Genomic DNA, 16,916 nt, shown 5'->3' with positions numbered 1-16,916 from the left:
ATGTGCTACTACTAACTTTCAGTAAACCTACAGAATTTCCCAACCATCACCACTATCCAATTTTACAACATGGACATCACCCCCAGAAAGTTCCCTTGTGTCCACACGTGGTCACTCCCTAGTCTCTGTCCGCCAGCTCCGGGCAACCATTATGTTATTGTGTCTCTCTAGATTTGGCTTTTCTGGACACATGGTCTTTCCTGTCTGCCTTTCATCACTTACCATAATGTTTTTGAGGTTTGTCCCCATTGTTGAGTGTGTCACTGACTTGCCATCCATTTTTATTACAAAATGATACTCCATGGTGTGGCTATGCCACACTTGATTGTCCATTCGTTGATGGATAGATGGATATCTGAATTTTTTCTACTTTCTGGATGTCTTGCATCACGTTGCTATGCTTGGTGGGCTAGTCTTGACATACGCGCATTTTCACTTACCTTGGGCAGATTCTCAGGAATCGTCTGGTATTCCACACAGGCATGATCTCATTGCTTACTCAGACAATGGAGCAGCTGTACTGGGTTGGGATGCCCTGGTGTGTGGTCTAGACCAGCAGGAAAGATGGATGAGTAGCTTCAATGGATCACATTGAGTTTTGATGGAGCAACTTGAAAAAATATTTCTTGTTATGGGTCTAGAGAGGGCAGGCAGGAAACTTGGTTTAGAAGGTCATTTGCTCTGTTCGTCTCTATAAACCCGGCCTTTGCAGCTCCCAGCACATGATATGGACAGAGATTAGATTCTGTACTCCTTAGATCCACTTTAACACTGTATTTCTGGTAAAAGAAATTCACATGTCTTTGTGTCAAGCTCATCTTTAATTTGTATTTTGCAGCACTTACTCAAGTACAGGGAGAAGATGTCCCAAACCCAGAAGCAGCAAAGGAACTTTTGGAAGGAGAAAAGTCAGGTCTGTATCCTGTCTTCCTGGAGGAGTCTGGTGTCAGGCCGTTCTTTTTTGTCTTTTTCCTACCTAACACAAAGTATCTTTTTTTCCCTAATGAATAACCAGCTATGTCCTTCCTATCCCCTACCTCCAATCACTGAAGGTTAACAGGATAAATACAGAAGCGTTTTGAAAGAGAAGGTCCAGCAAATCTGGAAGAACTTTTGGCCTGGAGCCAGTGAGAACATTCACACAGTCATCCAAAGATATGAGACACAGATTCCATTCTGTAAGCCTAAAATGCTCAGAGGGCCATTTCCACACACGGTGGTGCTGCATGGTCCCACAGGCATAGGGAAGACCACTCTGGCCAAGAAGTGCATGCTGGACTGGACACAGGACACCTCATGCAGACCCCCCGCGTTGCTTTCAATCTCAGTGGCAAGGTGCTCAGCCGCAAGGGGACTTGCTCCTTCGCAGAGCTGCTGGCGGAGAGCACCCCAGACCTGCAGCGCGCCCTTCCGCAAGTCCCGGCCCAGGCGTACAAGCTCCTGCTGGTCATCGACACTTTCGAGGAGCTGCGCGTGTTCTAGGGCACGGGCGCACTGGCACACGACTTGGGTGGTGACTGGAGGATGTGGAGGCCTGCGCCGGTGTTCCTGGGCAGCCTACTGAAGAGAAATCTCTTCCCCACAGCCACCCTGCTGGTCACCACCCAGCCCAAGACCCTGAGGGAACTGCGGCTCCTGGTGGAGCACCCGCTCTTGGTGGAGATGGAGGGGCTCTCTGAGCGCGACAGGAGGGTGTATTTCTTGTGACACTTCGGAGAGGAGGCTCAGGCCCTGTGTGCTTTCCAGCTGATGAGAAGCAACACGGCGCTGTTCTGCATGGGAGTGGTGCCCACCGTGTGCTGGATGGCATGCACCTGCCTGAGGCTGCAGATGGCCGAGGGCACGGACCCCCGGCTCACCTGCTGGACCACCACGTCTCTGCTGCTGCACTTCCTCTGCAGCGGGTTCGCTCCCATGCGGGGCCAAGGCCTAGGTCTAGGGCCGCCAAGACATGGGGAGCCCCATCTGGCACGCTGGGGGTGTGCAGAGGCTGCTCTCCAAGGAAGAAGGCCTCAAGAATCCCCACCTGGCCCCCGTCAGGCGCTCCCTGTTTGGCCTCGCCAATGAAAAGAGGGCCAGGGAGCTGGGGACCACCTTTGGCTGCCCAGTGTCCACTCAGTTCAAGCGGGAGCTACTGGAATGCACAGTGCAGTCCCCTGAACACAGACCCTTCTCCTCGGTGACAGACACGAAGGAGACCTTGTATTGTCTCTATGAATCCCAGGAGGAGCAGCTTGTGAAGGAGGCCATGGCCCAGGTCACAGAAGTGTCCCTGCATTTGGAAGATACCTTGGACCTGGTGCACGCATCATTCTGCCTCAAGGGTTGTGAAAACTTGCAGAAAATGTGGCTGCGAGTAGAAAAGGGGGTGTTCCTAGAGAACGATACTGTATGGAGATCAGAGGCTCAGGCTGACGGGTAAGAACCTGCCCTGTTCACTCTGGTAGTGCCCGGGCTTCTACCTCACTCCCTGCTCCAGTAGCAGCAGTGCAGAGTGTCCTCCCTGTGGCTTAGGGTCAGAATTTTCTTCTTACCAGAACTACTTCTGCCAGCTTGCGCTTCAAGGTGGAGAGTTTGGTGCTCAGATTAAGGATGGGGCCTTTGAACCAGACCTTGTTTTGAGACCTGTGTCCTTTTTTCTCCAGCTGAGCAATGTTTGCACATGGCTCAACCTCACTTCAGTCCTCGTGTTGGTTGTCTACGTTGCCCCTCTGTATGGGGTTGTCCCGTTTAGCATGACAGATGGAAAGGCATTAAAGGTGGAAAGTCAGAGGCTGATTCAACAAGGTTCTGAAAGCTTCTCCCCATCCGCAATCATGGGCATGTCACCTAATGCAACTGACACAATGAGATGACCCCAGGCAGTCATGAGACGTTATTCTTGCTGTAGCCTCAGGTAACATCAGCTGAGCTCTTATGGCATTTCCAAATACTATTTATCCCCTGGTGGCTACTTGCAATCTTTCCTGTTGAGGTGAAGATCCTGGCTTCATTAAAGGGTGTTTGAATGGGATTCAAACTCCAGTCTGCTGGTTTATGAAGTGCCCCTCCCCCATCACAATCCAAGCTCACTTCTCATGGTCCTGTGTAGGACCCACCAGACATATATTGATACTTACCTTATCAGCCTGCCTCTTCCTCAACCCTAGGTTGTCATCAGAAATCCAGTATCTGAAATCCTCGTGCATATTCACAGGGCTGGAATCAAACACCCCCGCCTTGCTTTCCTGGTGGAGGCATCTATTTTACACATCCCCTTCACTTTCCCTCTTATTCCTTCCCCATGTAGCAGAGAGTCGTGAACTCAAGTCACCTCAGGGAGCATCAGGACCCTGACGGCTGGGCTGGAACATTTCTCCACCTTGAAGATCACCGGCACTCACAGACCCCATTGGTTAAGTTCTTTATTGTAATTCCAGTCCAGCTAATATACACTGTCATACTAGTTACCCGGATACAATATAGTGACTCAGCAGGTCTACACAACAGTCGGTGCTCATCGTGTTGACCGTACTCTCAATCGCCATCATCCGTTTTTACACATCTCCTACCACCCTCCCTGCTGGTAGCCATCAGTTTGCTCTTTTTAGTGGAGAGTCTGTTTTCGCTTCTTCCCCCCACCCATTGCCTATTTGTTCTGTTTCTTAAATTCCACATATGAGTGAAATCCTGTGATATTTGTCCTTCTCTGACTGGCACAGGTGGCTTCCTGTTACACACTGTAGCTACAGTCACGTCTTGGCAGAAGGCAGGCTTTCGTTCTTTTTAATGCCTGAGTAATATTCCACTGATTATATATACTACATCTTTATCCGTCAGAGGTCACTTGGGCAGCTTCTCTAATTTGGCTTTTGGAGATAATGCTGCGATAAACATAGAGATGCGTGCATTCCTTTGAACCGGTGTTTCCCTTCATCTGTGTCCTGACTTTGTTTCTTCTCTCATCCAAGTGTTTATACAGGCCTACATTCTGGTTTACCTAAATCTTTCTTCTGCAGGAGGGTCATCAAAGAGCTGCTTTGAATGCAAATGAGATTGCATGAATAGCCTCTTATCTCATCCAAGATCCCAAGTCAAAATAGTATTTATTTTTTTTTATTGTGTTATGTTAGTCACCATACAGTATGTCATTAGTTTTTGATGTAATGTTCCATGATTCATTGTTTGTGTATAACACCCAGTGCTCCATGCAATCCTTGCCCTCCTTAATACCCACCCCCAGGCTCACCCAGACCCCCCTCTCCCCTCTGAAACCCTCAGAGTCCATAGTCTCTCATGATATGTCTCCCCTTCTGATTCTCACCCCCTACTTCATATCTCCTTTCCTTCTCCTAATGTACTCTGTGCTATTCTTTATGCTCCACAAGTAAGTGAAACCACATGATAATTGACTCTCTCTGCTTTACTTATTTCACTCAGCATAATCTCCTCCAGTCCCGTCCATGTTGATACAAAAGTTGGGTATTCATCTTTTCCAATGGCTGAGTGATAGTCCATTGTATATAAGGACCACACTTTCTTTTTTTTTTTTAAGATTTTATTTATTTGTCAGAGAGAGAGGGAGGGCGAGCGAGCACAGAGAGACAGAATGGCAGGCAGAGGCAGAGGGAGAAGCAGGCTCCCTTCCGAGCAAGGAGCCCGATGTGGGACTCGATCCCAGGATGCTGGGATCGGGACCTGAGCCGAAGGCAGCTTGCTTAACCAACTGAGCCACCCAGGCATCCCAGGACCACACTTTCTTTACCCATTCATCTGTTGAAGGGCATCTCAGCTCTTCCACAGTTTGGCTATTGTGGACATTGCTGCTATGAAGATAGGAGTACATATGGCCCTTCTTTTCACATATATATCTTTGGGATAAATACCCAGTAGTATGATTGCTGGGTCGTAGGATAGCTCTATTTTTAATTTTTTGAGGACCCTCTTTTTTCTTCTTAACCTTGGTTTAGTTAAAACCAATAATAGAGCCAACATGAACACTGCAGGTAATTAACCACAGTTGGACTGCTTGGTCCTTGGAGCCCCCATCTGAGAAGAAGGCAATGGATGTCTTTAGGTGTGATTACAATCATTCTGATCTGAAACGCAAATGGATGCTTTCCATGAACGTTCTTTTCAGGTGCCTTTTGCCAATTTCCCTTCTGTCCTGCTCACCACAGCAGGCCCATAGCATTGCTGGTCTGTAACTCCGGGACGCTTAAATCACAGGCTGCTTTCAGTCAGACCACTTCCTCCGGTAGCACAGTGGGAACGAGCCCATGTTCTACACAACGGCTTGATTATCTTCCCCTGATAAGACCATTGCACTCTCCCTACACAGCCTCAGATGTCTTTCCCCAGAGCATATAGACCATGCTCTTTGAAAGGCACAAACTAGGTTTCTAAAGGCTTGTCCTCCTCATGTTGCTTCAAATTCTGCAATGAGGACATTAATTTTAAATATATCTTTCATCGAGGCAAGTACCACTAATAAAAGCAAAGGTAAAACCTCAACCTAAAGCAGCCAGGCATGCTGAAGCTGACAGAACCTAAGTTCTTTCTGGCTTCTTTCTTCCCCTATTTCAAACCACAAAATGTCCACTTTGTGTAGGACTTGCTATTCCGTCAAGGCTAATAATGGAGCTTCTTGCCTTTAGAAACTGCTTATTTCTTCTCTAAGCTCTTTTGAATCTTAGGAAGATATTCACGTTGACTCAAATTTACTCTCCCATTAGTGACTTTGGAAGGGTATCCCCCAAACATGGTCTTGTGTAGCCTTGCCCATCGCTAGGAGAAAGGACAATTGTCCTTCAGAAGATAGGGTGACATGAGTAGCCAGCCTCAGCAGGCTTGAGGGAGAGTGGAAAATAAGAGGTTAATTATTCAGATTAATGTTTATGCCCTGGAAACCGGCCACCTTCGTTTGAAAGCCACCGAGCCCAGTTATAGGCTGAGGAATGGAAGATGGTAGGAGGCAACGAAGGTGCTGGGTCTTACTGTTTGACTTTGAGCTCTGTCTCTGTTACGGCTCTGTTACTGTGATGATGGGGAGTGAGTTAGACGCTTTGTGGGCTTCCTTTCCATTATCTTCAGGTAAGCACTGGACCTACTTCGAAGTAGTATTTTTAGATGACTAATTCTAAAATTACTCAAGGTTCCTAGCATATAGGAGTTCAAATTCCAGCTTCAACTTTCATTTACACGTTTCTCTCTTATATTTATGTGCTGGTTACTCTTATTCCTTGCACACTCGTACCTTCAATTTTCTCCACAAAAACCTCCAAATATTTGATTACTCTTAGGTCCCATAGTATTTCCCCATCAATAAGTAAAATGTTTCAACTTTCTGACACATCATGGTTTCAAGTGTTTGTACTGTTTTCCTGAAAATATTTTTCTGATTGCAAAGATCCCTTACATAAATAGAAAATGAAAGCAATACTGAAAAGGATAAAGAAATCATATCACCTACACCAACCCTATGCCCAGAAGCAACCACAGAACAAAATAAACATTCTCTTAAGTCTGTGATTACATCTTCTCAAGTTTTTATGGACGTTTTAGGTTACAAATACAGTTGTAAATTAGATTGAGAATATCATGCATATGGATACACCATCTGACATTCAGATCTCTGACACGCATATCGCTCATTTTTTAATCAATGGTGTATATTGTTTTTTATTTTTTTTAATTTATTTATTTTCAGCATAACAGTATCATTATTTTTTCACCACACCCAGTCTTACCTGGTTGATCCTGCCAGTAGCATATGCTTGTCTCAAAGATTAAGCCATGCATGTCTAAGTATGCACGGCTGGTACAGTGAAACTGCAAATGGCTCATTAAATCAATTATGGTTCCTTTGGTCACTTGCTCCTCTCCTACTTGGATAACTGTGGTAATTCTAGAGCTAATACATGCTGACGGGCACTGACCCCCCTCACGGGGGTGATGCGTGCATTTATCAGATCAAAACCAACCTGGTCAGCCTCTCCCTGGCCCCGGCGGGGGGGCGGCGGGCGCCGGCGGCTTTGGTGACTCTAGATAACCTCAGGCCGATCACATGCCCCCCGTGGCGTTGACGACCCATTTGAACGTCTGCCCTATCAACTTTCAATGGTAGTAGCCGTGCCTACCATGGTGACCACGGGTGACGAGGAATCAGGGTTCGATTCCAGAGAGAGAGCCTGAGAAATGGCTACCACATCCAAGGAAGGCAGCAGGCACGCAAATTACCCACGCCTCCAGGGGAGACTGCGATGTTTTTGTTTTTGTTTTATTAAATTTATTTATTTTTAGCATAACAGTATTCATTATTTTTGCACCACACCCGGTGCTCCATGCAATCGGTGCCCTCTATAATACCCACCACATGGTACCCCAACCTCCCACCCCCCCACCACTTCAAACCTCTCAGATTGTTTTTCAGAGTCCATAGTCTCTCATAATTCACCTCCCCTTCCAATTTCCCCCAACTCCCTTCTCCTCTCTAACTTGTTTTAAATTTTGTATCAATGATCTTAGGCTTTTGGTTTATTCTAAACCTCTGTTAGATTGTTGTGCAAGAAGTTTGAGTTCTGGGTAAAGTGGCTCAGTAAGTTCAGCATCTGACTTTGGCTCAGGTCATGATCTTGGGGTCCTGGGATGGAGTTAGAGTCGGGTTCCATGCAGGAAGTCTGTCCCTCTCCCTATACCCACCCCTACCCCCACACCCCTACTCCTGCTTGTTCACTCACACTCTTTCTCTCAAATAAAAAATCTCAAAAAAAAAAAAAAAAAAAGCAAGCAAGCTTGAGTTCTTTCTCCAGTGACCTGTCTCAGGTGATGACTTGTCTGACAGTGATGCTGAGTGATTCAACCATCTGACTTTAGAGCTCTGCCTGTTTATTGGTGTATATACCCGGAGCAGCCCTCCCTAAATAGCTTCACAATGAGGGACCGGTGGTCGTTTTCTCTCCAGCAGTCTTCGGTAATTTCCCTTCTTTGCCTCTTCCCAACAGGTTCCAGAATGATCAATATGTGCTTCCTTTCTGGATGGATCTTCTTTCTGTGTTCGACTCAAACAAGAGTCTGGTGTTTCTAGATATCAGTCAGAGCTTCCTCAGTACCTCATCTGTGAAGCTGCTTTGTGAAAAAATAGATTCTGCTCCCCATAATCTTCAGAAAGTGGTGTAAGTAGACGCTAAACCCGGATAAATAAATTTTTAAAAATTTTTTAAAAATTTAAAAAAAAAGAAAGAAATTAAAGTTCTTAAAATTTCAAACTTTTGAAACTTTTTGAGAAGTTTTGTGGCCCAATATATGATTTATCTTGGTATGTATATTATGCATTTTGGATGGAATGTACATTCTATTGTATTTTAGTTACATGTGATATTCTACAAATGTTAAGGTGCTGATAGTGGTTTTTCAGACCCTTTATGTTCAAACTGATTTTTTTTGGTCTACATTTTCTATAATTTATAGACAGTATGCTGTTAAGATTTCTAGCTATGATTACAGATCTTAAGCACTTACAAATTTGTGACTGATATGTTGAAATGTTGTTTTTCATCTCCAATAACATGTTTGAAATCATTTTACCTAATATTAATAATACTAATTACTAATATTTAAAAAAATAAAACCCCTAGGGCATAACCAGGTTCCTTACATTTTTCACATTGGAGTAATATTTGAATCCCTTTCCCAAAGTCCAACTGGGTACTCAAGACATGAGGAATTGAGACAGTCCATAACTTACACTTGTCTACTGAATTGTATGAAGTAACTTTTTCCAATTTTTTTATTGTGGTATAACATAAAACTTATCATCTTAGCCATTCTTGAGTTCACAGTGATGGATTTTTAAATGTGTAATTATGTGACAGCCACAACCATTCATCTCCAGGATGCTTCATCTTGCAAAACTGAAACTCTGTCTCCTGTTAAACAATAATTCCCTGTGGTCCCTTCTCCCCAGCCCCAGGTGATTTTAACACACTGTGAAATACGATTTGGATGTCCACGAAACTCCATGACAACCATCCAGATCCTGGCGGCAGCTTCAGTACCCCTAGACAACCATCGGGCTGTGCATAGAACAGAATTTCTCAACCTCTGCAGACAGTGGGGTTGGGCTGTCCTGTGCATCATAGGATTTTAGCAGCAGCCCTGGCCTCTATCTTCCAGATGCGGGTGGCACCCACACCCCTGCCTCCAACTGTGATGACCTAAAATGTCTCCAGACATTGCCAGGTGTCCCTAGGGGATGCAAAATCACCCATGCCTGGGAGCATTGTTGGGGAGATGGTATCGATGTGCTGAGACAGACCTGTGACCTGGGCTGGGTATACGTCTGAATCTGATCCAAAAATCTAGAAGTTGAATGAAGTTGGGAAGAAATAAGGGGGGCTCAGAAGCACCAGAGAAAAGTAATTACACAAGTTAAATACTCGTAATCAGAATAGAGTGTGGTCCTGTCTGCCTGTGACAACACCTCAGAGTCTTCCTGTGGGCCCCCCCTTGCAGCTCGCATGCTGGGAAAGTCCTGGAAGCTTACACATGGGCAGGTTGTGGGGGGAGGTTTAGGGAAAGAGAGCAAACATGAGTTAGTCTGCAAAGTGAGCTCTGGTACCAGCAAGATGTTCTCCAAATGAAGGCATCCTTGTTCACAGGTTTCTTTGTTAACATAGAGAAACAAGGGTCTCTTCTGCTCACTTAGGGTTGCACCAGCCATGCGATCCTGATTCTACACGTGAGATGTTGAGCAGGACCCAGTGTTCCTGAAACGTTTCCATGGTAACACTTGAGGGGAACAAACTACTACCCTTCCTTATCTCTTTCAAAAACCCACAGAACAGCTTTCCTCCAAAACAACTGTTGAGGACCAACTTCCCTTTTTCAGAAGTCTGAGATGACTAAAGAAACGGGGGCTTCTGGGAGTTCCTAAAATTAGATGTTCGTCAAGCCGTACAAAGTTTCAGTTAGTGCAAAATGGGTGAGTTCTGGGGATGTAAGCTCACCAATGTGACAACAGTTAACAAAACTGCAAGGTATAGTTGAAACTTCTAAGAGACTTGATCTCCAGTGTTCTTGCCACAAAAAAAAAAAAAAAAAAGAGAGAGAGAGAGAAAATGGTGACTATGTGAACTGAAGGTATATTCACTAGCTTGTTTGTGGTAATGATTTCACAAGGTAGGAGTATATCAAAATATTAAGTTGTGTACCTTCATATACACAGTTTCTTGACCACACCTCACTGGAGGTGAAAAATAGGAACAAAGTTCCCAGTGTTTAAACCTATTGTGGCCCTTTGTTCCCATGTATGTAGAAATGCAAGATTTTACCTTTCTTATTATTTCTCTAGCCTCAAAAATACTTTCCCAGTGGACACCTATCGAAACTTCTGTGTTGTTTTTTGTGGCCATGAGACTCTCACGCATCTGACCCTTCAAGGAAATGACCAGAGTGATATGCTGCCCGTATTGTGTGAGATTATGACACACCCACAGTGTAACCTACAATACCTCAGGTACACCCCATTCTCCCTGAGAACTCCTTGCATGTGCACAGAGATGCCACAAGACTGTAGAGCAACTCTATATAAATTGGGGGAAAAATCCCTTATTCTGATTCAAAGCAGTGCTACTCCGGACACATGCCTCACAACAGAAAGTGGGCTGGAGTTTAGTTTCCTCCTGTACTGATCACTGAACAACCTAGACAACCATCCATAGCAGTCCAACAGAACATTCTGAAACTGGATACCATTCTCAATCAGAGAGAATGTTTGTGGTTTATGTTTCTCCGATGTCAAGGTTCAGAATACCAGATTGTGTCCAGATTCATCTGTCCAGGCAAGGATGCATTGACAGCACCAGGTTTTCCCTTTCTTGGTAGTCCTCTGGGTTGAGAGGTCTCCCCTTGGGATGTTCTCCACCTGATTGCTCTGGTGAGGGTTTCCATCACTCATCCTGGGGTGCCCTTGATCCTCACTGGGCCACACTTGAGTCGTAATAGGAACACAGTTCAAGGTGATCTGTTGGACTCTGATTGTGGTTCTGCCTCTACCGTTACGATCTCGGGCTATTCAGCCAGGTCTTAACCCATCTGCAGGATGGGGAATGTGCATCTCCCAGGGATTTGAGGACTAAGACTGAGTCCAAGCACACTTATGCTCACTGTTACATTATTGATAATAGCTGTTGCCAAATTGACCATTGATAATGATGTTCCCTTCTCTTTCCTGTGAGGATTCACCAGGAAAAGAAAGTGTGCAGTTTGAACACTTGGGATATTAACTTGCTTCTTGAGGAATAAATGGATGCCCAAAAATGGAAGGAGGGGATTCCAGAAAAATTTGTTTCATTGCATGGAGCATTGAGTGTGGTGCAACAACAATGAATCTTGGAACACTGAAAAAATTAAATTTTAAAAAAATTGTTTTACTTTATGGGAAGCCATTAAACACTACTTTGGGAAAAAAAAATTCTACTTTGTGTTCCAATGCCCAGGTTAACTTCAGTTCCTCTATTTTAGGTTAGGCTCTAAGAAAAGGAAGTGTTCTGATGACTTTTACTTACGTTTAGTTATAGGGTACACAGTGCACTTCACACTTCAGGCAAATTATCAACTTTAATGAACTCTCAGCATGAGGGTATGACTTATTTCCAATTTAAAGGTGGAAATGAGGTTTGATGAAGTTACATAACTTGGCCACATTTGCATGTATAGTAAATGGTAGATCTGGGATGTTTTACTATTTTTTTAGAAACCCCACTCCAAAGACAATGATACACATAATGTCCCAACAGAATTCCATTCTCCATGGTAAGAACGCTCTCTTCGGATAGAGTGTGGGTCCCTTGCTGGCTGAAATGGTTGACTGACTGGATGTCTAGAGTAGTTCTCCACATGTGGTCTCCACGCTAGCAGCAGCTGTATGGCTTAGGAACTTGTTAAAACTCAAATTCTCGGGTCTGACTCAGATCCTCTGAACCATCGTCTGAGGGTGTGGCCCAGGAGTCTTCTGGGTGATATAAGATACCCCAAAACCGAAGCCAGTGGATTCTGCACCCAGAGTTTCTTTTTTTTTATTTCTTATTTTTTTATTTTTATAAATTAATTAATTTATTTTCAGAAAACAGTATTCATTATTTTTTCACCACACCCAGTGCTCCATGCAATCTGTGCCCTCCATAATACCCACCACCTGGTAACCCAACCTCCCATCTCCCTGCCACTTCAAACCCCTCAGATTGTTTTTCGGAGTCCATATGCACCCAGAGTTTCTTATTTGCATTTCTAACTGCCCGCCAGGTGACGCAGATGCCACTGGGTCAGGGACCACACTCCGCATCCTCTAGTCCAGGACCTGACATAATGGGGAACAAGGGGTGGGAGTGGAGACCAGTGTTTGGTTCTTAAGAATGACCTGTTCCCATTTCTCTGGCAGGTTGGTGTCTTGTTTGGCCACCCCCCAGCAGTGGGCCCATCTCTCCTGCTCCCTCAGGATCAGCCAGTCCCTCACATGCCTGAACCTCACAGGAATTGAGCTCCCGGAAGAGAGTGCCAAGTTGCTGTGAACGAGTCTAAGACACCCAAAGTGCTTCCTGCAGAGGTTGTCATGAGTACCATCTCTCTTCCCATGGAGCATCTCTGTTTTAGGTCTGTGGCCACATAGGGAAGAGCAATGGTAGTACTGGGTGTACAGGGCCACCCGTAGGGGACCTCCTCCTGATGCAGACACCCGGTTCCCACTTCGGGTCCCAGGCAGGTGGCTCATGCGTCCCATCCTTCTCTCACTCCTGGTCCTTCATTATTGAGCCTCAAACACATGGTGAGAGAAGAAGGGGGCTCATGAGAAGGTTGGTAGTCGGGGACTCGAGGCTTTGGGGACAGCCAAGAAAATGGGGCTTTGGAAATATCCTCCCCCTCTGACTGCTCGTGTGACACTTTGGCAGGCTGGAAGACTGTCACCTTTCAGAAGCATGTTGTAAGGAGCTGTCCTCTGCCTTGATCGTCAACCATAGGCTGACGCACCTGTGCTTGGCCAAGAATGCCCTGGGAGATGGTGGGGTAAAGCTGCTGTGTGAAGGCTTGAGTTACCCAGACTGCCAGCTGCAGGGGCTGGTGTAAGTCCGTGCTGTGTGTGTGTGCGTGCATGCTGGGTTCAAAGAGCGCAGGTGCAGGCATTTAATAGTCCCTCTGAGTGGCCCAGGTAGGATGCTGGCAGTCAGATCTGGTGGACCTGACAAGAGGGTGTTAGGAAAAAAGTATAAGATGTAGAGTCAATATTCCATAGGGATTTGGGGGAGGTGACTGGGTTTCAGGTATGGGGTTTTTTTTTAATGCACTTCTTTAAGATTTTATTTATTTGTCTGAGAGGGTGCTCCCAAGCATGGGGAGTAGCAGGCAGAGGGGGAAGCAGGCTCCCTGCTCAGTGAGGAGCCCGATAAAGGGCTTGATCCAAGAACTCTAGGATCATGACCTCAGCCAAAGGCAGATGCTTAACCAACTGAGCCCCAGGCGCCCCTTAGGCCTGTTTTTAAGGCCACGTACCACAAACTCCACCCGCAGCTGACTGTATGTGGACTTACTGGCCAACTAGCTCGTTAAAATCCTCTGGTTAATACTGAAGTCACAGGACGGGTTTTGAGAAAGGAACGGAGCTGCAGTGACTATTTCTACTCAGATTCTGTTCAGTGCCAGCATCTCCAGTGTTCTTGCTGTTGACAAGATCGCCTCAGACGGCAGCTGTCAGCATTTCCTATAAACTAGTTTTGATCTAGGATATGCCTTAAGGCACCCAGTATCCAAAAACTACTCAGTCACTCAAAGTTCCGTGAAGCATTCAGCTCTTGGTTGGAGAGAGTTGGAAGGAAGAGCATTTACTCCCACTGTCTCAGCCCCCCCAAACACTGAAATAACATAAAGTTCCATAAGAAATAAGATGCTGGGACACCTGGGTGGCTCAGTGGCTTAAGCCTCTGCCTTTGGCTCAGGGCATGATCTCAGGGTCCTGGGATCGAGCCCCGCATCGGGCTCTCTGCTCAGCGGGGAGCCTGCTTCCCCCTTTCTCTGCCTGCTGCTTTGCCTACTTGTGCAATCTCTCCATCTCTCTGTCAAATAAATAAATTTAATCTTTAAGAAAAAAAAAGATGCCACCCACGCACTAGCTCTGTCTTCAAGTTATGTTACATGTAATTACCCTCAAATCATTTAAACAGAAAAATAAGTCATGGCCAATATTTACCAAGCTCCCGAATTAATTAATATGTGGTGGGTGCTCTGCCAAGATCTTGCCAGAGATTTCTTTCATTTGCCCCCCAGCTTTATGAAATCAGTGTCTGTCTGTCCATTCTGCAGTGAGAAAGCTAAGACATGGGCGTTAAATGTCATTGTATTTGCACCCTGTGGAGGTAGGAGCTATAGGTCAAGACCTCTTCTTTCTGGAGCTCAGTTCTGTTTTGTGAGCTGTGTCCCCACATCACTAAGTTGCCAGAACTTGCTTGGGCCTTCCTCTGTTACCCCATAGTTCTGGGAGTTTCTATAAATGTACAAATGTCCAAGCCAAGGGGCTGTATCATGGCTTGTCTCAAAGGCTGCCTGTGGGCCCACATCCTTGGATATATCATATCACTGTTTTTCCCTGAGCTCTGGCCACGTGACAGGGGGCCCTTGTGGGAGCCAAGGCTGATACCGTCGCTTAGTGAGGTTCACTGAAACGAAAAGGCAGCCAAGTTGGTGTCCTGTTACTGCTATAACAAATCACCACCAGCTTATAAGCTCAATACTGTTTGCATCCTTCCACAGGCCAGGAGACCAGTATGCACAAGGCTGTGTTCCTTTCTGTGTTCCTTGCTCATTCAGGCTGTTGGCAGAATCTACTTCTTTGTGGCTGTGGGACAGGGGTCCCTGCAAACGGAGAGCTGGCCTTGTCCCCGAATGGCCACCGTGCTCCTTGGTTCATGGCCCTTTCCTCCATCTTCAAAGCCAGCTGTGGTGGGTCAAGCACACACATTGAACCTCTCTGCACTGCAGTGAGGAAGGACGCCTAGCGTTCGATTCCGCCCCTCTCTGCAGTCCAGAATAACCCACCATGCAAGACCCTTGGTCTCAGTCTCACCTGCCATGTAACGCGTGGGGATTAGAGCACAGACATCTCAGAGGGACATTATTCTGTCTAAGAAAGTGGCCAGTGATCATTCCAGCCATCTCTGGTTTTCTGATATAGTAATAGTAAACCAGAGAAAGGCAAAAAAAAAAAAAAAAGTTTTTAATAGTTAAGATGTCGCACTGCTATCTTGTGTAGCTGACTTGTGGATATCCAGGCTCTAGGGCCAGGCTTGTCCTGAGGAGAACTGGTGCCCTTCACTTCTACATACGGCCTATCTAGTAACTGGATTTGGGACATAGAATTGGTCCCTTCCACTAATAGAATTTGCAAGTTAAGGCAAGATGGATATTCTCTGTCTCACAGTTACAGTAGAAATGATAAATACCACTTAGTTTCCTAACTCTTTCTGTAACCAACTGTCACAAACCCAGAGACTTAAAACAACATAAATTCACTGTCTTAAAGTTCTGGGGGCCAGGAGTCCAAAATGGGTTTCCCTGAGCTAGAATCAAGGTGTCCACAGGGCTGTGTTCCTTCTAAGATCTCCAGGGAAGAATCTGCTTCCCAGCTTTGTCCAGCTTCTAGAGGTGGCTGCATCCCTTGGCTCATGGCTCCTTCCCCCATGCCCAAAGCCAGCAACATCGTGTCTTCAGTGTCCTCCTGTCTGTCTTATCACCTCTCCCCAGGCTTGCTTTGACTTTCTTGCCCCTTCTTGTAAGGATCCTTGTGATTACATTGGCTCACCCAGATAATCTCCCCACCTCCAGATCCTTAACCACTCCTCCCCATTACACACAACATCAAACACTCACAGGGACCAGGGATCAGGGTGTAGACAGCTGTGGGTGCATGGAGTGGAAGGAGGTGAGTGGGGCCCATATAATAACTTATGTAGCAATTCTAACTCCACCCATGACTTCATTTCCACATCTCATTGTCTGCAAGCTTGCCTGAAACCTGTGGCTTGAAGTCAACAAGCCTGGTTTGGGTACACCTCCTCAGGGAGGACTCAAGTTTATTTTGTCTTTGTGTGATTGATTTCTAGGCTTTGGTACTGTAGCATAACCAGCAGCAGCTGCAATTATCTGTCAACACTTCTCCAGCAAAATTCAAGCCTTACACACTTGGATCTGGGGCTGAATCACATAGGATTTACTGGACTCAAGTTTCTGTGTGAGGCTTTGAAGAAGCCAACCTGTAACCTCAAATGTCTATGGTAAGTTATGTTTATTTGTAACTTTAACCTGTCTCTGAAATATATTAGTGTAGCAAATCTCCAGCTCAAATACAAGAGACTGGAACAAACCTGGAAGAGTATTTTAAAAATCCAATAGAATAAATAAGTCAAGCAGAAAGTCAATTATCATATAGTTTCACTTATTTGTGGAGCATAACAAATAGCATGGAGAACAAGGGGGAGTTAAGAGGAGAAGGGAGTTGAGGAAAATTGGAAGTGGAGGTTAACCATGAGAGACTATGGACTCTGAAAAACAATCTGAGGGTTTTGAAGGGGCGGGGGGTGGGAGGTTGGGGGAACCAGGTGGTGGGTATTGGAGAGGGCACAGATTGCATGGAGCACTGGGTGTGGTGCAAAAACAATGAATACTGTTAAGCTGAAAATAAATTTAAATTTTTTTTTTAAAAATCCAATAGGGGGGCACCTGGGTGGCTCAGTGGGTTGGGCTGCTGCCTTCGGCTCAGGTCGTGATCTCAGGGTCCTGGGATCGAGTCCCGCATCGGGCTCTCTGCTCAGCAGGGAGCCTGCTTCTTCCTCTCTCTCTCTCTGCCTGCCTCTCTGCCTACTTGTGATCTCTCTCTGTCAAATAAATAAATA

General features: G+C 45.7%; 1 protein-coding gene across 1 annotated transcript in view; it reads left to right on the top strand.

Annotated features, from left to right (window-relative positions):
- NLRP2 (NLR family pyrin domain containing 2) overlaps window positions 1-16,916 on the top strand; it is a gene marked incomplete at its 5' end in the record, with an annotated part of 38,280 nt that overhangs the window by 5,410 nt on the left and 15,954 nt on the right. The window contains 11 exon segments of the mRNA XM_082711138.1: window positions 1,061-1,289; window positions 1,292-1,479; window positions 1,483-1,704; window positions 1,708-1,904; window positions 2,041-2,418; window positions 7,983-8,153; window positions 10,331-10,495; window positions 12,419-12,545; window positions 12,549-12,583; window positions 12,927-13,097; window positions 16,128-16,298. Coding sequence (XP_082567264.1) covers window positions 1,061-1,289; window positions 1,292-1,479; window positions 1,483-1,704; window positions 1,708-1,904; window positions 2,041-2,418; window positions 7,983-8,153; window positions 10,331-10,495; window positions 12,419-12,545; window positions 12,549-12,583; window positions 12,927-13,097; window positions 16,128-16,298 — 2,054 coding nt within the window.

Source organism: Mustela nivalis (assembly GCF_964662115.1).
Source record: "Mustela nivalis genome assembly, chromosome: 18".
Lineage (NCBI taxonomy): Eukaryota > Metazoa > Chordata > Mammalia > Carnivora > Mustelidae > Mustela > Mustela nivalis.
Note: the sequence above shows the minus strand (reverse complement) of the source record. Positions and strands in the feature narration are given on the sequence as shown.